This window comes from Marmota monax, unplaced genomic scaffold (genome assembly GCF_021218885.2).
Source record: "Marmota monax isolate L192 unplaced genomic scaffold, Marmota_monax_Labrador192_F-V1.1 WCK01_AAM20220418_F8-fsc00014, whole genome shotgun sequence".
Taxonomy (NCBI): domain Eukaryota; kingdom Metazoa; phylum Chordata; class Mammalia; order Rodentia; family Sciuridae; genus Marmota; species Marmota monax.
This window is the reverse complement of record NW_026695222.1, coordinates 16,830,285-16,848,397: the sequence shown is the minus strand read 5'-3', so window position 1 is coordinate 16,848,397 and position 18,113 is coordinate 16,830,285. Positions and strand designations below refer to the sequence as shown.

Genomic DNA, 18,113 nt, shown 5'->3' with positions numbered 1-18,113 from the left:
CATAGCTAGTCACTGTCATTCCTGTCGGATGGAGATGATCTGCTCCCAGACACACCTCAGGTTAGGAGCAGAGGCAGCTGGGGTCCAGAGAGCACAGCACCAGGAGTCTAGGACTTTCAGGTCTGCAAAGAGTCCTCTGGTCAAAGGCCAACAGGCCCTCTTACCTATATGTCTTGTGCAGCTCCATGATCCTCTCCTCCAGCTCCCGGGTCTGGTTAGGAGCAAAGCGGAGCTCACTGACGTAGTTGCCCACATGTTCCTCGGCATCATAGTCGCCCAGCTCTGCCTGCACAGCATAGGAGCCCAGCAGGGCGTGTGTGACAAAGGAGCAGGGCAGCCGGCCTGTGATGATGTCTGCCCTCAGCTGGAGGCACAGGTAGTACCTGGAGAAGGGAGAGAGGATGTGGGCTTGGGCCTGCGCCTTCAGACCCCCCAGCCCGGCTGGGTCCCTGGAACCAAGCGGCTCAACACATGGCTCGGTGGAAAAGGACACCCCTAGACACTGGAACTTCATGGGTTGATCATTTGGCTGTATCCTGTGAGATGATTCTGTGACATTTCACACCACTTTCAGCATTTTGGCACATTTCTAAATTTGAAGGGTCTTTTTTCTACCAAAAGAGTATTTGTAATGTCTAATTCATTTTCAAGCTCAATAGGACTGCTTTGCTGGTTTTATCCTTTTAAAAATGTCCTGTAATTTTAATTATACAATTAATATAGTCTTATAAGGAAAAAATACAACTTATGAGGTGATTCTAAATTTCCTGTTAGTGCCCTTTTTCATTCCTAATCTCCTCCCCAAGGTCAACACAGTTATCCATGTTGTATTCTAGACATTTCTCCACCAGACACACAAAAATGTATGTGGTTTTGATGGATGGGTGTTTTTAACTTGTAAATGGTATTGAATGGTATATCTGATTCTGCAGCTCACTTTGTCTCACCAAAGACGTGCCGTATGTGAGTGTAGTGACTCTACCTCATTCATTTTAACCTCTGTACTATACTCCACAGCCCAGATGGACCTGCATGCCAATGCTTTCCCAAAACTTTTTATTTTGCCTCCAGCTCTAACTGAATTATCTAAAAAATAAATTGGTTTAAAGAAACATTTTCCGACCACCAAGCCATGATTTTTTTATAACTTATAGGCACACTCGGATGATTTTACAATTTTTAGTACCATTTAAAACCATTTTGTTATTGCTTTTTTGGTTATTGTGCATTCAAAATAATTTTTTTTTTAGGATATTTTCAGCCAGTGATGCCTTCCTGCCCATTTTTGCTGTTTCACCATTTTTTTTCAACTGCCTATTTCTCTCTCAAATGGCTTTTACTTAGTCCAATTTTTAGTACTCTGTGACATTTTGGAGTCAAATTGAAGCCTTGTCAAAAAAGTACATGTAGCCTCAGTGTGTGCTCTGGGCCAAGGTGTAGACCCAGGATCAGTAGCTCAAACGTCATAAGCATCAAGTATGGGCCTATGATATTTTGTTCAAAAGTCTAAAAATTCAGAAATTACTGCCAAACTCTCTGACCAATCTTTCATTTCAATCAATTTGTCATTTTGACCAGTTTATTTTGGGCCTAACTATTTTTGACTAGATCAGCTGCTCCTACCACCCCACCTCCAGGGGCCATCTGTGCTGGGCAGGGCTAACTTCCCTCTTGGTGTTCCTGGAAGCCCAATGCCCAGAGTCTGGCACAAAGAGGAGAGGTACCAGGGGACAAGACTAGAGGGGATGGGGGCTGTGCTGGCCTAAAGCTCTGGAGTTCAGATCCAACTGCTGTCACCTTGGCACTGAACTAACCTAAGGGCCCAGAGTGGGGCTAATGAGGCCAAGGCCTGGGGCCTGATCTACTCCAGGAACATCTGTCTTCTCTCCCAAGGCCAGAGTCAGCATCTTGACCTTGGTCTGTTGTTTGTCAAATAGGCAGCAGGCATTAAAAAGGGACCTGAGGGCACAGAGGAGATGGCTTAGCAGCCTCTCCCACTTCAGAAGAACTTCAAACCCATTCTTATTTTGGGGGTGTAGGGCCTATGACATGAATGACACAGTCCCAGGATAGCCTGACATGAGGGCATCTCTTTGGCTGGGGCTTAGATAAAGATGGGGAATCTTCTTGCTCTGGTTCCTGGAGACAAGATAAGCCCATGGAAGCTCCCACTCAGAAGGATGCTGGGCTCTTCCTTTGAATATACCCTCAGGTCACCTTATCTACTGGCCCGAGGCAGCAGATTGGGTATGCAGCCATGTTCATCCCAGCACCCAGACTGCCCTCCCCTCCATGGTGGTCACCGGCCTCATCTGATCTCCACATGCCTGACATCTACACAGAATGACACACAGGACCAAGCCCCCTACTCTCTCCTTATCTCCAACACTGCAAACTGGTGTCCACCAGCACATCAGCCTTCACTTGTGTGGGGTTTGTCCCAACACCACTTTTTAAAAGTTTGCATCTGTTGCCAACATTTCAAGCTTGCAGTTTTCACTCTCCAATCTCTAGATTCATTACAAAATTAGGCCCAATTCCCATGGGACAACAGTGGCTGTTTTAAATGGACTCAGTTCTCTAAGTTCACAATGGGACATAAAGACCACTGTGAGACCACCTTCTCTGAGGTCAAGGGTCAGCTGCCACTGGCCACTGCATTTGCCTCCCTGTTTCTCTCACACAGCCTGCTACCTTTGCCAAAGGCCTGGCCCCGGCAGATAGCCACGTTTGAATCTGCTGTTGTTTACAGTTCCATGTCTCCCAGGCCAAGTGCCCTCATCCATAATCCCACAGGGCCAGTACTCCTGGCCCACCCCTCACCTGGTGATGTCTTCCGTCAGCTGAGCTGGGTCAGGGGGGTAGAACTTGACTGTGAATGCAAAATTCCAGGGGCTGCCTGAGAGGAGAAGATGGGGAGAGATCAGAGAGACCACATCACTCCAAAGAGTGGCCCAGATGCACCAGCCTACCAGCAAGTCTTCAAAGTCTTCTCCTATCTCTAAATCTCAAGATAATCTAATCATGGAGCCTAGAACATTGTTCCCATTTGACAGATGAGGAAACTGAGGCCCAGGTTGAGCCTTGTGAGCTATCAATGGGAAGATAGAAAGAGAACTACTGCTGTATATCAGGCACACTGTGAATTACTTCACAAATATCACTTCACTTAACCTCGAAACAACCCTGGAAGTCCTGTGATTAGCCCCACTTTGCAGGTGAGCACATGGAGGCCCAGGAGATAATAGGCTCAATTTCATGTGCATTTGTAGTATTTAATCTTCGTAACCAACCTGAGGTCAAGTTTCCTTTTTATAGTTGAAGATTCTGAGAGGTTAAGTCACTCTCCTGGTTGGTGGCAGAGAACAGGTATCCAAATTCTGGTCATCTGATCCCAGAACCCAGGGTCCTGACCACAAGGACTCCTGGGAAAAAGCAGCCCCAAGGGATATCACTGTCTCAGGGATAACAGTAATAATAAATAATAACAATAGCTAGTACATGCTGGGTGTACTGTGTACAGGCACCTTGGTGGATGCTGTACCTATGATAACATCACTACTTCTTGTGCTGCTGAACTGTTCTCTGCCTCAGTTGCCTTACCTGGAGCCAGGATTCAAATCCAAGCCTTCTGGCCCCAGTGTCTGCCCCAACTGCCCCAGGGAAGCCAGAAGAAAAAAGTGAGCGACAAACCTGTGCTGGGCACTACGCATGCATTTGTCATTTAACTGTCACTCCCCACCACCACATGAGACAGGAATTATTAGTCCACATGCCAAGGAGAAGCAAGGGCCCAGAGGACTTGCTGCAGGCATCCTAGGTGACGGCACTGAGGCTCTGGAGGAGCTACACCTGATGCTGAAGCTCAGGACACAAGGGCTCATGAAGCCACCTTCAGAAAGCTGAGGGGCTGTTACAAACAACAGAAAGGAGGCCAAAGGGCAGGTGTAGGATGAACGGCTGGGAGGTAGAGGAGGAGGGACAGAGACTGGGGATCCACTGGAGGAGGCACTTTCTAAGGGCCAAGCGTACTCCTCAATGGTTTAAGGTGCCACAAGGAACAATTGCTACATGCCTGGGCAGCGCTATGGGCAAGCTCTGGAGGGTGGAGGGGGAGGCCAAGGACTGAAGTCAGCTGACTGCCTCTTCCCCAAGCCCTTGGTCTTCACTAAACACTGTACTCTACACTTGGCTGCCTGTACTTGTTTCATTTCCTTCAAGCATGAGAGGTAGGCCTCTGAGCAGGGCTGGGGCTGCTAAAGGACAATCTAGATCCCAGGCCTAGGACCCTGTCAGCCCCAGAGAAGTGCGTTCTGCCTGTGGCCTGCCTCTTTGTCTTCAACTGACAGGAACCTACAGGAAGAATTCCTCAAGCCCCCTCCCTCGGAGTCAGCTGGCATCCCTGGGCCCAGCTGCCTGCTGTCATGGCAACAGGCTCTGCTACAGCTTTCCAGCCAGGGGACCAGGGAGTCCAGGAGAGAGCACCACAGCCAGGGGGAGGGGCCCTTAATGGAGGCATCTCTGCCTCCAGGCTCTGTATCCTTTTAAAGACTGAGGCCCCTTGCGGAGGCAGCCAAACTCCCACTTCTTCCATTTGAAAGCTGCCACAGCCCTCCTAACATGCCTTTCTCTCTAGGCCAGGAAGGACAAGTTGAAGGCCTGCTGTCTGCCCTCACAGGGCCTTGAACAGAGTGAAGGATGGGGTTGGGAGGCCAGGGCTCAACTGGTTCAGCCAACACCTGGCTCTGTGACCTTATGTAAGTAACCACCTCTCTGAGCCTCTGAGGAAAGGGGCATTGGTTACTGAAATCTGCACTAGACCCTGGGCAGGAGGGTGACTGTTTCCAGGCCATCTGTTTGTCCCCTGTCCTGAATAACTCTCAAGGTACCTTCTAGAACTAATGTCCTAAATGCATTTATGATTCCTCTGCTAACTTGCCTGACTGCACAGTCATTTCTCTTCTCTGGACCTCAGTCTCATCATCTGTGAAACAATGTCAACATCATTCCTGCCCTGTCTCCCCCTAGACCTGCGATGCAGAGCAAAGTCGGAGGGAGCAGTTCACCCAGCCCACCCTTCTACAGCATCTCCAGCCACATCAAGCCACTCACTCCGGATCTGCTTCTTGATTTCCTTGGAGGGATCCAGCCAGTTCTGAAAGAGAAAACAGGGTTCTTTGGAGGGAAGATGGAGGAGAGGGCCAGACGGGGTTAAGGGAGAAATGTCCTGAAATTGCCAGTTGGGAAAACTTGCTAGTGGGGAACACCCTTCCCTGGCAAAAGAAGTTTTTCCTTTGGGACAGAAAGGTGAGGGGACTGAGGTCTGGATTCCCTGCCAGAGTTAGAACCCAGCGCCCTGGGGCAGCCACAGTGACCAGGTATTGCAACCACAAGGGAAGGAAGAAACACTGGCAGGGCTCCTCAGTTCATCTAAGCAACTCACATGGCCATGCTGTGGCTCTCCAGATACCCATATTGGGTGACTACAAGTCATCAAGAAAGGACTGGGGATGGGGTGGAGACAGAACAGAGGGTGGAGAGGGCTGGCTGATCCTTGGGGACATGCAAGTGGAAGGTGCCTAATGAAGGTCTGATGGAAGTCATGGGATACGGCCAGGACTACAGAGACCCTTGGGGAGAGGCCTACCCTCGCGGCCGGCCCCCAGCCAGGTACCTTCTGGCTGTCAGCGTCACAGAAGGTCAGGCCAAAGTAGTCCTTCTCCAGGAGGTTGAGGTGCTCGCAGACCAGGTCAAACAGCACCTGGCCCCGGCCATGCTTCTAAAGGATAAAACAGAGAGGCAGTGAGGTTAGAAAACACCTTAGGGTGGGACTGGGAGCTGCCTTTGGCTCCACCTGGACACCCAGAAAGTTCTCAAGAGGCTTCCAGTGTCTGGACAGGACCTCAACACTCCTGCCACATGGCTCTGCTGAGCTGTACAGGGCACAGTGCTCAGCCCAGCCAAGCCTTCTTCCAAGTCCTGCTGGGGTTTCTCCAGATCGTGGACTTGCTTGGGGCAAGTAGAAGTGGAAGTGTGGGGAGTGACTGATTTCTCCTTCCTTACATCAATCAAGAGAAGGAGTGGAACACCAAAGTCCTAAGCTTCGGGTGGGAGAGGAAGAGAAGAATCCCCTAAAAAGTGAGAGCCATGGGCAGGGGAAGAAGGGGAAGGCCTAGACTTAGAGTCATAGTGTGACTTTCACTAAATCTAAGTGAGATCAAGAGAGACCAGTCTGGAGGGCCACGGCCTCCCCAGGTGGCATGTAAGGTGGAAGAGAGGCTCAGGGGACCTCAACCAGCCTCCGCTGAAAGCAGCACAGTTGGACTCACCTCTCCCCACTCCAAAGCAAGGAGGCCTGGGACTACTCTGAACCACAGACACAGCATGAGGATTTAGCACAACAAAGCCCAAAGCCAGTCTAGTAAGCCAAACCCACGGGTGTGAAGACAAGCACCAGTCAAGAGATCCAGGTCAGTTGCCACCCAGTTAGGGAACTCCAGAGAAAGAATGAGGTCTCTTCAGGGACCAGGCCTGGACAGGAGAATTCCTGAGCCTACAGGAGCCCATCTGAGAGAGTGAGCTGGTTGAGCCAAACACTCCAAGCACTTCTGGGGCAAGCTGAAGCAGTCGCTGGGAACCATGGGCCAGGAAAGAAAGGGAAAGAGAGAGCCCTTTATTTTGCCCAGGAGCAGGGAAGGTGTTTCACCTTGAAACCCTCCTACCAAAGAAATACACATAAAAACAGACAGAACCAAAGCTTGTGGAGAAGAGGGGCCCAGGCCTATCAGAGTTCAGAAGTAAGTCAGAGGCTGGTGCTGTAGCTCAGTGACAGAGCACTTGCCTAGCACTTGTGGGGCACTGAGTTCAATCCTCAGCACCACATAAAAATAAATTTTAAAAATGAAGGTATTGTAAAGAAAAAGAAGAAGTCACATCCCGTAAAACCAGGGCATGGGGGAGAAGGGCTCCTATAGATCTCAGTGTTGGGGCCACCATCTGAACTCTTCCACACATGTAGAGAAGGGCTGGGTGCAGGGCCCAGGCAGAAGCAAACCTCTAAGGAAGGAGGGGCTCAGAGTGAGGCAAGTCTGAGCCCTTACTGGACGGAAGACACTAAATGTAGGGCCAGAGGGTTGGAGAGGAGGCATCTGTTATGCTGCTGCTGTGAGGCAGGGACCTGTCACAGGGCCTTCCACATGGATGAGAGCATCCTTCCCAGGGGCTGTTTCCCTGTGCTTGGGTGACACATTTACCACGGATAACTAGTTTGTCCTGGAGACTAGAGATGATGCCCTGGATAGGAGTATTCACAAAGAAAGGAAGATCCCTCCTTAGCACCCCCTGCCAAAAAAATAAAGGGGGATTCTAGTTTAAATGTAGGTATCCGCTAAGGTGAGATTGAATAGCCCAGTTTCTAAGCCCCTGTGATGCAGATCAGCCCTTAGATGGTAACATTCTTGCTAGGGTATAGCCACCTTTTCCTCGTGCCAGCCCTGTGCCATGTCTAATTCTGTTTGCAATCATAATGGTCTTTCTGGGCCTTGTCACCATCTGTACAAAGAAGGGCCAGGCCAGGTCATCTCCCCGGACACTGCAGTTGGCTCAGGACTCCTCTGGTTTGGCCAGGCTAAGGACACATAGGAACCTGCCCTGGCTCTGAGGCCGGCCAGCCAGGGACAGGACATATGGTGCTGGGTGCTCCCCTACCTCCACCTCACACTCATACTCAGAGGCATCGAGCAGAGTGACTCGGCAGATGGCACTCTTGTACTTCTTGGCAATCTTTTGGGGTGATTTCTGGGCCTTGCTGGGCGTGGTCCTCTCTGATAGGCCATCGGCCTCGCTGTAGTCCTTCTCCTCCATGTCTAGACTCTGTAGGTCCAACCAAGAAAGAGTCTGGTCATTAAACTTGAAGCCATAGCCTTTCACACAAACAAAAAGCAATCAGGGATAGCTGGGGCTGGAGAGACTCCACCATGAGAGTCACTGCCCTCTGTGATCCTCAGGGTAACCAGGGGCCATGGCTTGGTGTGTATAGGAGAACTCAAGTTTCCATGGGCAATGAGGGCTCTTCATCTGAGTCTTCCCTGGAGGCTGCTGCTAACAGGGCAGCATCTTCAGGCAGGAGTCTCCCACAAAATCAAGCCCATGACTAGAGCTCTCCTGCCTCCCTGGAATAGTGTGCGAGTTATGGGGCAACCATCTGGCTCCTCCTTCTCGACTGTCACAGGGTTAGCATGAGGCTGGCAGCTGTGGATGGATCACCTGGAGGCAAGGGCCAGAGCCTAACCCTGACTCCCTCAATGACCTTGGTTCAGTCCCTGCCCTCCTTGGGCCTGTTGTGAAGTAAGGAGGTATGAATTTGGGGGTTAGATGATCCTTCAAATCACCCCAAAACTTTAAGGTGCTCCAGGGTCACATTGGGCTTGCTAAGCTAGAATGAAAAGGCTCAAAGGTGGGAAAATAAAGTTGAAAGAACAGTTTTTGGAGGTCAGGCCTAGGTTTGAGTTCCGCCTCTATCACTTCAAGGCAAGGTAACTTTGGGTAACTCACTTCATTCCACTCCATCAGTTTCTCCAAGTGTAAAATGGAGAAATGAGCAGCTACCCTCTGAAGTTCGGAGAATTAAATATAAATGGGATCGCGATGCTCCCAGCATAGTGCTCAGCACATAATGGGTCACAAATAAATCTTAGTTTCCTCCTTCCTTCCTGGGCAGGAGGAAGGCCCTCAGGCCCTCAGGTGCATACCTGTTCAGCAGGCCGAGTGTCCTGCTGGGGCGGTTGCTTCTCATTGGAGTTGGCCTCTGGGTGGCCGTGGCCTGTGGGGGTCACAGGGGTGGTCACAGCAGCAGCAGCCTCAGGCTGTTGTGGGGCCTCCTCCTGAGCCTTCTTCACCTCAGATTCGGGGCCTGTCTCTGTTGTCATGGTGACCAGCACGCCTGCATTGGCATGAAGGAGAGCATGTGACAGGGGAAAGGGACAGTGATAGTGTAACAGAGGGGGCAGGAACCACATGCAGAGAGAGACAGATGGAGACAAATGGACAGAGCGAGAGAAGGAGGGAGGGAGGGATGGGGGAAAGGGAGGATGGAGTCATGAGAAGTGAGGACTTAGTAGCAGCAGCTGAGGTCATAGGCCCCCCCTCCCACCTGTGCCCATAGATCCTCAAGGACTCTGATCTTTCAGCCCAGACCTAGAATCTGAGCCCTTTCTAGGGATAATGAGGGTTTCTTTAGAGAGCCCCCATTCTACCAAGGAGTACAGGGTGACTAGCCCCAGGCAGGACCCTGGCCAGGCTGTCTCCAATAGTACCTGGCACCTGCTATTCCCTCAAAAACACTGAATGCAGTGAACTCAACCAAGAGAACCCTGAGTTTCGGACCCTTTGGGCACTGAGTCTGGACAAGCCTCTTCATGCCCCAAGCTGCAATAATTCTTGCACATACATCTCATTCCCACCCCCAGGGATGCTGTCAGGATGGGCCCACAGGGATAACAGTAGGTAAGCACCTGTTAAAAATACACCACCCTACCCATGTCAAAGTCAGGGGAATAGGCTCTGGCCCAAGCCTGCCACAAATGTGGCAATCACTTTACCTCTCTACAAAGTGAGGGACTTAAGGTATTATTTCTGGGACAAACTATTAGTTCTTTCCCCCTCGAAGCATTAAATGAAATTCTAGAGAGAATCAAGGACCTAGTGTTCAACTATTTTGTTGAAATTAGTCAACTGGAGAGAGAGACAGAGAGAACAGCATAGTCATATTTACATATTTAAATAATAACCTCAGCACCATACGTTTGTGTTTTACACAGTTAGGAAAAGATCTGAAAGGACACTCACCAGAGGTTAAAGGAAAAGTGAAAGAGATCTTGGGAATGGGGTGAGATAAGGGAGAAAGTTTGATTTTTCACTTTATATCATTTGGAGTTAACTTGTATCTTTTTAAATGGGTGGATGGATGGATAGACACATATTAACCTACAAGTGTTATTTTAAGGGCAAAAGCACCCACACCTGATCCCAATTAGTGGATCCTCAAAAGGGGTGGGGGGGTGGCTTGTAGCTAAAACCAGGGGAACAGAGAAATGAGCAGGAACCCTCACCACTAAACGCAGGCCCTTCCTCTAAATCCATCAGATTACTGTATATGAGAAAGATCCAGACTAGACCCATCAGGCCCCTCTCTCCACCCCATCCACCAGGGTAGGCCTCTGATGGCCAAGTAGACACTGAATCCACTCTAGGCAATGCAGAGTCCTTGCCCCAACTTCCTTTATTTTTCTTGCAGTGCTGGGATTGAACCTCGGGCCTCATGCATACTAGGCAAGGGCTCTCCTACCCCAGCCCGTTATTTTTATTCTTTGGTTTCTCTCTCTGCATTCCTGTGGGCACTTGTGTGGCCCAAAGTAAAAATACTGGACAGAAAGTCAGGAACCCTAAGAGCCCCACTCAGCCACAGGGGCACCCCAGGGCTCTGGAGGGGTCATGGCATCCTCAGTCCACACAGAGCTGGTCACAAGCGGAAAGCTTTGTGAGCTGGAGCTTCTAGCACAAATAAGACGGTGTGTTGTTATGGATGCTACTGTTAAGAAGAAAGATTAGGAGGGCTGGGGGTGGTGGTGGTGGTGCACGCCTGTCATCTCAGCGACTCAGCAGGCTTTAACAGGAGGATCACAAGTTTGAGGCCAGCCTGGGCAATTTAGTGAGGCCCTAAACAACTTTGTAAGACCCTGTCTCAAAATGAAAAATATAAATAAGGACTGGGGTTGTAACACAGAGGTACGGTGCTTGCCTAGCACGTGTGAGGCACTGGGTTTGATCCTCAACACCACATAAAAAATAATAAATAAAAGTATTGTGTCCATCTACAATTTTAAAAAATTAAAAAAAAAAAAAAAATATATATATATATATATATATATATATATATATATATATACACACACACACACACACAAAGAAAGGGTTTGGGATGTAGCTCAATGGTAGAACACCTGGGATGTAGCTCAATGGTAGAACACCGCGGGTTCATTCCCAGTACCAGAAGAAGAACAAGGGGAAGAAGAAAGAGGTGGAGTAAGGGAGAGCCTTGGCCACATTGCCGCACTCCCACCCACAAAGGCTTTCCCTCCAGCCATTATACTGGGCCCTAGGGGTACATCTTCAAGCCATAGTTACATAAAAGCTCTCCATCACTCACATGACATTAAGTGCTGACTCTGGGCCAGGACACAAAGTGACAAAAACTGCTCTAGGGGAGCTCGCAGCCTAGGAAAGGTCAACCTGAGACCTGTCTGCCAGGCTCAGGATCTTTCCTAGACCTGCCCTTGATATAGACCAATAGGCAAGAACCCTCGAAATAAATGCTTACTTAATTTCACTTAAAAAAAAATCCACAGATTAATGTGCCTGTTTTCTGCGGTGAGAAGCAGAATCTATGTGACTCTCATGCCAGGCAGTGCAGGGGTGCATCCACTCCCCCACTCTTGGTGGCCTCTGCCTGGAGGCCCTCAGACCCTCAGAACTTTCTCCCAGGTCTGAGTGTCCTTGGAAATAACCAGGAAAGCAATGTTAAAAAAATAACCCCGTCTTCCCTGTGTGTCTCCAGCAGAGCCTGCTGCAGACAGTGTCTTTTGAGATAATTAAATCTATTCCTCTTCTTTTACAGGTGAGACTCAGAGAGCGAGAAACTTGAATGACAGTCACCTCCTCAGACAGGGCTCCTCTTCTTCTTCCATCCACCCTCCTCCCCACCCAGCTGCCTGACTTCCCAGATCCTAACTCCAGGTCCATTTTCTCCCCTCTGCACCTGGCTGCCTCGAGCAAACCCCATCAGACACACCTAGAAGGAAAAAGCACTCAGGCCCAATTGAACAGCAAGATGCCCCACGGCCAGGGGCAGGGGATAGATGATCCCTCATCCTCTCAGCAAGTGGAAGAAAAAAGGATACAGAAAATCCTGGACAACGTTTGAATGACGAAGCACAGGACATGACAGTTTATACAGATGAGTCCTATTTTAATTAAAATACACACACAGATCCAGATGGTCCCCAATTTACGATGGTTCGACTTACATGTTTTTTTTAAAGATTTATCTATTTTTAAGTTTTTTAGGTGGACACAATATCTTTATTTTACATTTATGTGGTGCTGAGAATTGAACCCAGTGCCTCGAGCATGCTAGGCGAGCACTCTACCACTGAGCCACAACCCCAGCCCCAACTTCCATGTTTTTGAAGTTATGACAATGTGAAAACATACCCAGACAACCATTTTGCTTCTTACTTTCAGTATAGTATACAATAAATGACAGCAGATTTGGGGCTAGGGATGAGGTTCAAGCGGTAACACGCTCACCCGGCATGCGCCGGGCGCTGGGTTCGATCCTCAGCACCACATAAAAAGTAAAATGAAGATGTTGTGTCCACCGAAAACTGAAAAATAAATATTAAAAAATTCTCTCTCTCTCTCTCTCTCTCTCTCTCTCTCTCTCTCTCTCTTTAAAAAAATGACAGGAGATTTGTAACACTTTATTATATAATAGGCTTTGTGTTGGAAGATCGTGCCCAACTATAGGTTAGTTAATGTAAGTGTTCTGAGTACACTGAAGTTTCGTTCAGCTAAGCTATTCAGTAGGTGAAAAATTTTTTTAGTTGTTGATGGACCTTTATTTTATTTATTCATATGTGGTGCTGAGAGTTGAACCCAGGGCCTCACACATGCTAGGCAAGTGCTCTACCATTGAGCTATATCCCCAGGCCTTGAATGCATTTTTTATTTATGATATTTTCAACTTACACTGGGTTTTTCAGGCTATAATATTGTGCTATGTCAAGAAACATCTACATAGAAAATGTAAAAACGTATTACCCATGGTTATTTCTGGATACTGATTGCTATTTTTTGCTTCTTTCAATTTAAATGTAGCTCTTGATTTTTCTACTATAGTTGGAGATTCCTTGAATTATTTATTGATTAATTTATTTTTTCAGATGGGGTTCTCACTATGTTGGCCAAGCTAGCTTTGATCTCCTAGGCTTAAATGATCCTCCTGCCTCAGCCTTCTGAGTAGCTGGAACCACAGGCAGCATCACCATGCCTGCAGGGCTCCTTAAATAATTGTTTTAAAAATTAAAGGTTAAATTTTTTTTTTCTGATATACATGGCTTGGTATCACAGGATTAGAAGGAGATAAAGAAAGTCCATTAAAATTTGGTTTTAATTTAGGAATTAAAAAAGAAAAATGCAGTATCTTATCTAAAACCTATGATGAAATCTCTATTTGCCTAATCCAAGGATAGCAACATGGTTCTCTCACTAGGCCACAAAGAAGGGGCCAAGGACCTGGCCTTGGCTTCTGACACAGCTGGCAACATGAGCACAGATCTGCCCAGGCCCAGGTCAGCACAGACTGATGGAAACTGCTAGGTGGCAGGCCAGGCCAGGACCTAGAGGGGATCCTTGGGGGAAGCACGTGCTGGTTCCCATGGAGCTTGCTGCAACAAGAGGATGACACTGTCCCAGGAGATGGCATGTTGTGACTTAGATTTGCTAGTGTATGTATCAGCCTCTCAGAAGAGTCTGGACCTGATGATTAAAAATGTGGCCTGCAGTTTCCAAAGATGACATCTAGGATAGGGGCTAGAAGTGGCGTTAGGAGTGTTTAGACAGAAGATGGCAGAGAGGGCTTTTGAGCTGAGTCACCATTTGGGCAAAGGCCTAGAGATGGGCCAAGGGGGCTATGCAGGAAACAGAAGAGACCTTGGCATTCTGATACCTTGAGAACCCTGTAAAGGGGAGCTCCAGACGTCCTGGCAGAAGGGACAGGCTGGACTTTGGGAGAAGTGAAGGAGCTGGGGTGGTGAGAGCAAGCTTAGAAGAGTGAAGAATGTCACTCTGACTGCTGGAGGAGGATGGAACTCCCACCACTGAGCACCTCTGTGGGCCAGAGCCAGGCCAGAGACTTCACAGGCATTCACAGATCCCACACAGCACAGCAGGGCAGGGGGCCCTGCTGCTCGGTGGTTAAAAGCACAGACTTTGGAGTCAGGCACAGGGAGACACCAAAGCCAAGTTCCAATACTCACTTACTCTGTGAACTTGGGCAAGTGACTTCACTTCTCTAAGTCACAGTTGTGTTGTCTATAAAATAGAGATCCTCCTCCCTCCTTCTTAGGGTAGGGATAGAGATTCAGGAAAATAACACAGAGAGCACTTAGCATAGTGTGCACTCAGTAAAACAGAGGAAAACAGAATTAAATGAGTAATGGAAGCCTCAGTGAGCACTGGCCTGCAAACTGAAGGCAGAAATGGATGCAGCAAGAGATGTACTCGGAGTCAGAGGCCAGCAGGGCCAGACTGATGACACCAATGTATGAAAGGCTGAATGCATGGGATTAGAAAAAGGAAAGGTCAGCCAGAAAAGTGAATGCTGACAGCGCCCGCGCCAGTCCTGTCTGGGGAGAGGGGCCCAGCATTGTCAGGGGTGCTGGTCTGGCCAGCAGCTGAGACTCTGCAACATTGCAGCCACCATCTGGCTCCTCTGGTTCACCTTCCAGGGCACCAAGAAGCCTTATCACACTGTGGATCTCCATCTGGGTGGCCTGCAGGGAGAGGGTGTCCCAGCCCTGCTGAGGCAATACCCACTTGGCCCAGCAGTTGTACCTCTTCTTAAAAATGAATCGACAGGGGCTGGGGCTGGGGCTCAGTGGTAGAGTGCTTGACTAGCACGTGTGAGACACTGGGTTTGATCCTCAGCACCACATTAAAATGAAATAAAGATATTGTGCCCACCTACAACTAAAAAATAAATATTTTTTTCAAATGAATCAAGGGCATCTGGTTAGCCTCTGATCAGGGTTAACATGAGTCAGCATCTCTGAGCCCAGTAATTCAGATTTGGTCTTTTTCTCCATTGCCCACCCTCATTCCTAGCTACTGCTCAGGTCCAAACCACTACTGGCTCACACCAGGATGGCTGTCCCAGCCTGCTCCTGTGGCCACATCAAGGGTTTACTCTTCAGAGAGCATCCACAAGGATTTCTTTCAAAACTCCAGGTGGACGTCCTCCTTAAAACCTCCAATGGCCGGCCAGGTGTACACCTGTAATCCCAGCTACTTTGGAGGCTGAGGCAGAAGGATCACAAGTTTGAGGTTAACCTCAGCAACACAGGGAGACCTTGTCTCAAAATAAAAAATCAAAAGGGCTGAGGATGTGGTACAGAACCCTGAGTTCAATCCCCAGTACCACAAAACAACAACAATGACCAACAAACCCTCCGATGGCTTTGCATCAAAATAAAACACAATAGCAAGCCGCAGGCCTCTGCATATGGCCCTGTCTCTCTTTCCATCACCAGGTCCAATTTGCCAGTCCCCTAGGGCCTCCCAACCCCGCCACAACCGCTGGGAGCTTGCCATACTGGCGTTCTGTTTGTTCTTCAACTGTGCCAGGCTTGCCTCTGCATTGAGGCTTTGTCCTTAATGATCCCTCTGGATGGATAGTGAGCTCATCTGCACTCTTGGTGTGACAGTTCTCGCCTTCAAGTTGCAAATCTATGTGTGCCCCTTGACCATCCTGTCTCAAATGGATCCCTCTCCCTATCTTTTAGGTTATAGCATGCTAAATTGTTTATTTGGTTTTGCCTTTTTACCATTTTTAATCATTTCAAAGTACAACACTTTTCAGGGGCATTAATTATATTCACAATGTTGTGCCACAATCATCACTATCTATTTCCAAAAAATTTAATTACCTCAGACAGAAACTCTGTCTCCATTATAAGTAAGCATGTTGGGTTTGCTTGTCTGTTTTCATAGGAATCACCATAAACTGAACTTATACTTATTGAAAAATTTACTTACTCATTTCTATTCTTCCTTTAGAATATAAGCTCCAGAAAGATCTCTGTCTCATTTGCCATTCTCTCCAGGGCTTAACGCAGTTCTTCACAAATAACAACAACACAGTCAACATTTAGCTGGGCCTGGCAATGTGCACCTCTAGTCCCAGCTACTCTGGAGGCTGAGGCAAAAGGGCCACTTGAGCCCAGGAGTTCAAGGCCAGCCTGCACAACATAGTGAGACCTTGTCTTAAAACAAAACACAACAACTAAATTAATAGTCTACAGAGTTAACATTTATACAGTTTGCTATTTGCCAGGCATTGATCTAAGTACATCAACTAACTTATTTAATCTTCATAAAAACCTATAATAGGTACTCTTATTATCTCCAATTTACAAAAGGAGGAACTGAAGTTAAGCAAGCTGCCCAAGATCACATGGCTAATAAATGACAGTGCCAGAATTCTGGGATGCATTCACCAGGACTGCATTCACCTTGGGAAAACTTCATGGCTCCCAGCCAGCCAGCCTCTCCTGAAGATTTCTCAGACCTTTAAGCACCCAATTTTTCCATCCAAATCCCTAACATTATCCTCTTTATTTTACTGATGAGAACACACAGGCTCAAAGAGACAAAATGATTTACCCAAGGTCATAGGGCCATGCCAGGTCTCTCTGACTCCCAAATCCTTCCCACTAGATGGCATTTCAGCAGTTTCAATGGCTCAACTCATACTAATTTCTCCCAGGGAAGAAGCTAGCTAAGGATTGAAAAGCAAACACATTGGGAAGAGCTGCATTGGGAATCTGTATGACTGCTTCCTGTTTCCATGCTGCCACTTCCTACTTGATCACCTCTTTCTCACTATCAGTTTAGTTTCCTCATCTGTCAAACAGAAATAAGAACTCTGGTCCTCCACAGAGTAATGCCATGGTGCTAAAGGTATTACAGAGAATGGAAGGATTGAGAGCTGTGGTTAAAGTCCCACCAAATACAGAGGAGAGAATGATACAGATGCTTATGATGGGTATCTGAGAAGCATGTCTATGCACACACACATAGAGCAGAACGACATGAAGTCACACAGCCGCGTGGGTCCACGGCCATGAGAAGTCACTCCCTATACAGAAAGGCTGTCTCTTCTAAATCTTTGACATGGAAGACTCCAAAGACTTCTGCCCAGATGTTATTGGGAATTCTGAACCAGATGAGAATAGAGGTAGCGAAGGGGAGAGAGAACAGAAAGAAGGAAGTAGGGAGAAACAGGAGTGGGGGGAGTGGGCAGAGAGCAGGAGGCACCAAGAACCAAGAGAATGCCAGGCAGAAAAAACTCTTTTGTTTTGATGTTTTCAGTAAGTACAGTTACCAAGACAACTCTGCTTTCTTTTTTGGGAGGCCAGGGGGCACATCTCTTTCATCCCCCTGCAACAACTCGTCCTAGGCTGGTACCTCCATTTGCACCCCCAGATCCATGTCCTGCTTAAAGAAGTGGAGGCTGACCCATTGAACTGTCCCTTGAGACTCTTTCCTGCTGCTTCTGTTTGAGTTTGACCAACAGAAGGTGCTGGCAGGAGGGCAAAGGGCAGAAGAAGAAATGTGTTGAGTATACCTTCCCCAACTCCCCCTCCCAGTCCCCAAGCCCCACTGTGACAGCTCCTTGCCCTGCTCCAGCCATCATGGAGTACAGATAACATTGTTCCCTCTCTCTACTCATTCAGACTGAGAGTGGAAGACGGATTCTGTCATTGCTAGTTTGTGGATGTCTCAATACCCCCGAGGGTTCTCTCAACCCTGCTCACACCTGCATTAACATCTCCTCAGCTGAAGCATCTGAGGAGAATTCTGTTCTCTGCCAGAGTCTGCTGATACACCACCTGGCACGAAGTGGGTATGAATCGGGGAGGGGAGCCTGGGAAGAGGCTGCACGGTCTAAAGACTTAGGATGACAAAGGGAAGATAAAGATGATGAAGGAAGACCTTTGGCAGGTCCCTGAACCTCCCTGTGCCTCAGTTTCTTCATCTGTAAAATCATGAGGATAACTTTGCATACCTGACAATTTCACTGTGAAAACGGAATTGGATCATGTCACCAAACCCTCTAGCTGGTGCTACAGAGACATTAGATCCTCTCATCTTTATTTTTAAGTCCAGAGACTAACATTAACTATTGCATTCCCTGGGAGGAGGAAATGCAGGATTGTTTTTCTTCTTCTCTGTATTTGCCAATTTTCTACTATTATGTATTACTTTAGAAGCCA

At 48.1% G+C, this 18,113-nt stretch overlaps 1 protein-coding gene across 28 annotated transcripts in view; it reads right to left on the bottom strand.

The window, feature by feature from the left end:
- Positions 1-18,113, bottom strand: part of Epb41l1 (erythrocyte membrane protein band 4.1 like 1) — a 122,662-nt gene that overhangs the window by 42,695 nt on the left and 61,854 nt on the right. For 14 of the 28 annotated variants that reach the window (XM_058575340.1, XM_058575341.1, XM_058575334.1 and 11 more), the window contains 6 exons: positions 8,751-8,941; positions 7,708-7,872; positions 5,648-5,779; positions 5,113-5,155; positions 2,824-2,899; positions 165-383 (listed from right to left, as the gene is read on the bottom strand). In XM_058575340.1, the coding sequence (XP_058431323.1) occupies positions 165-383; positions 2,824-2,899; positions 5,113-5,155; positions 5,648-5,779; positions 7,708-7,872; positions 8,751-8,927 (812 nt within the window). In that variant the 5' untranslated portion in view covers positions 8,928-8,941. The remainder of the gene's footprint in view (positions 1-164; positions 384-2,823; positions 2,900-5,112; positions 5,156-5,647; positions 5,780-7,707; positions 7,873-8,750; positions 8,942-18,113) is intronic. The other 14 variants (XM_058575337.1, XM_058575338.1, XM_058575339.1 and 11 more) reach the window with 1 other exon arrangement.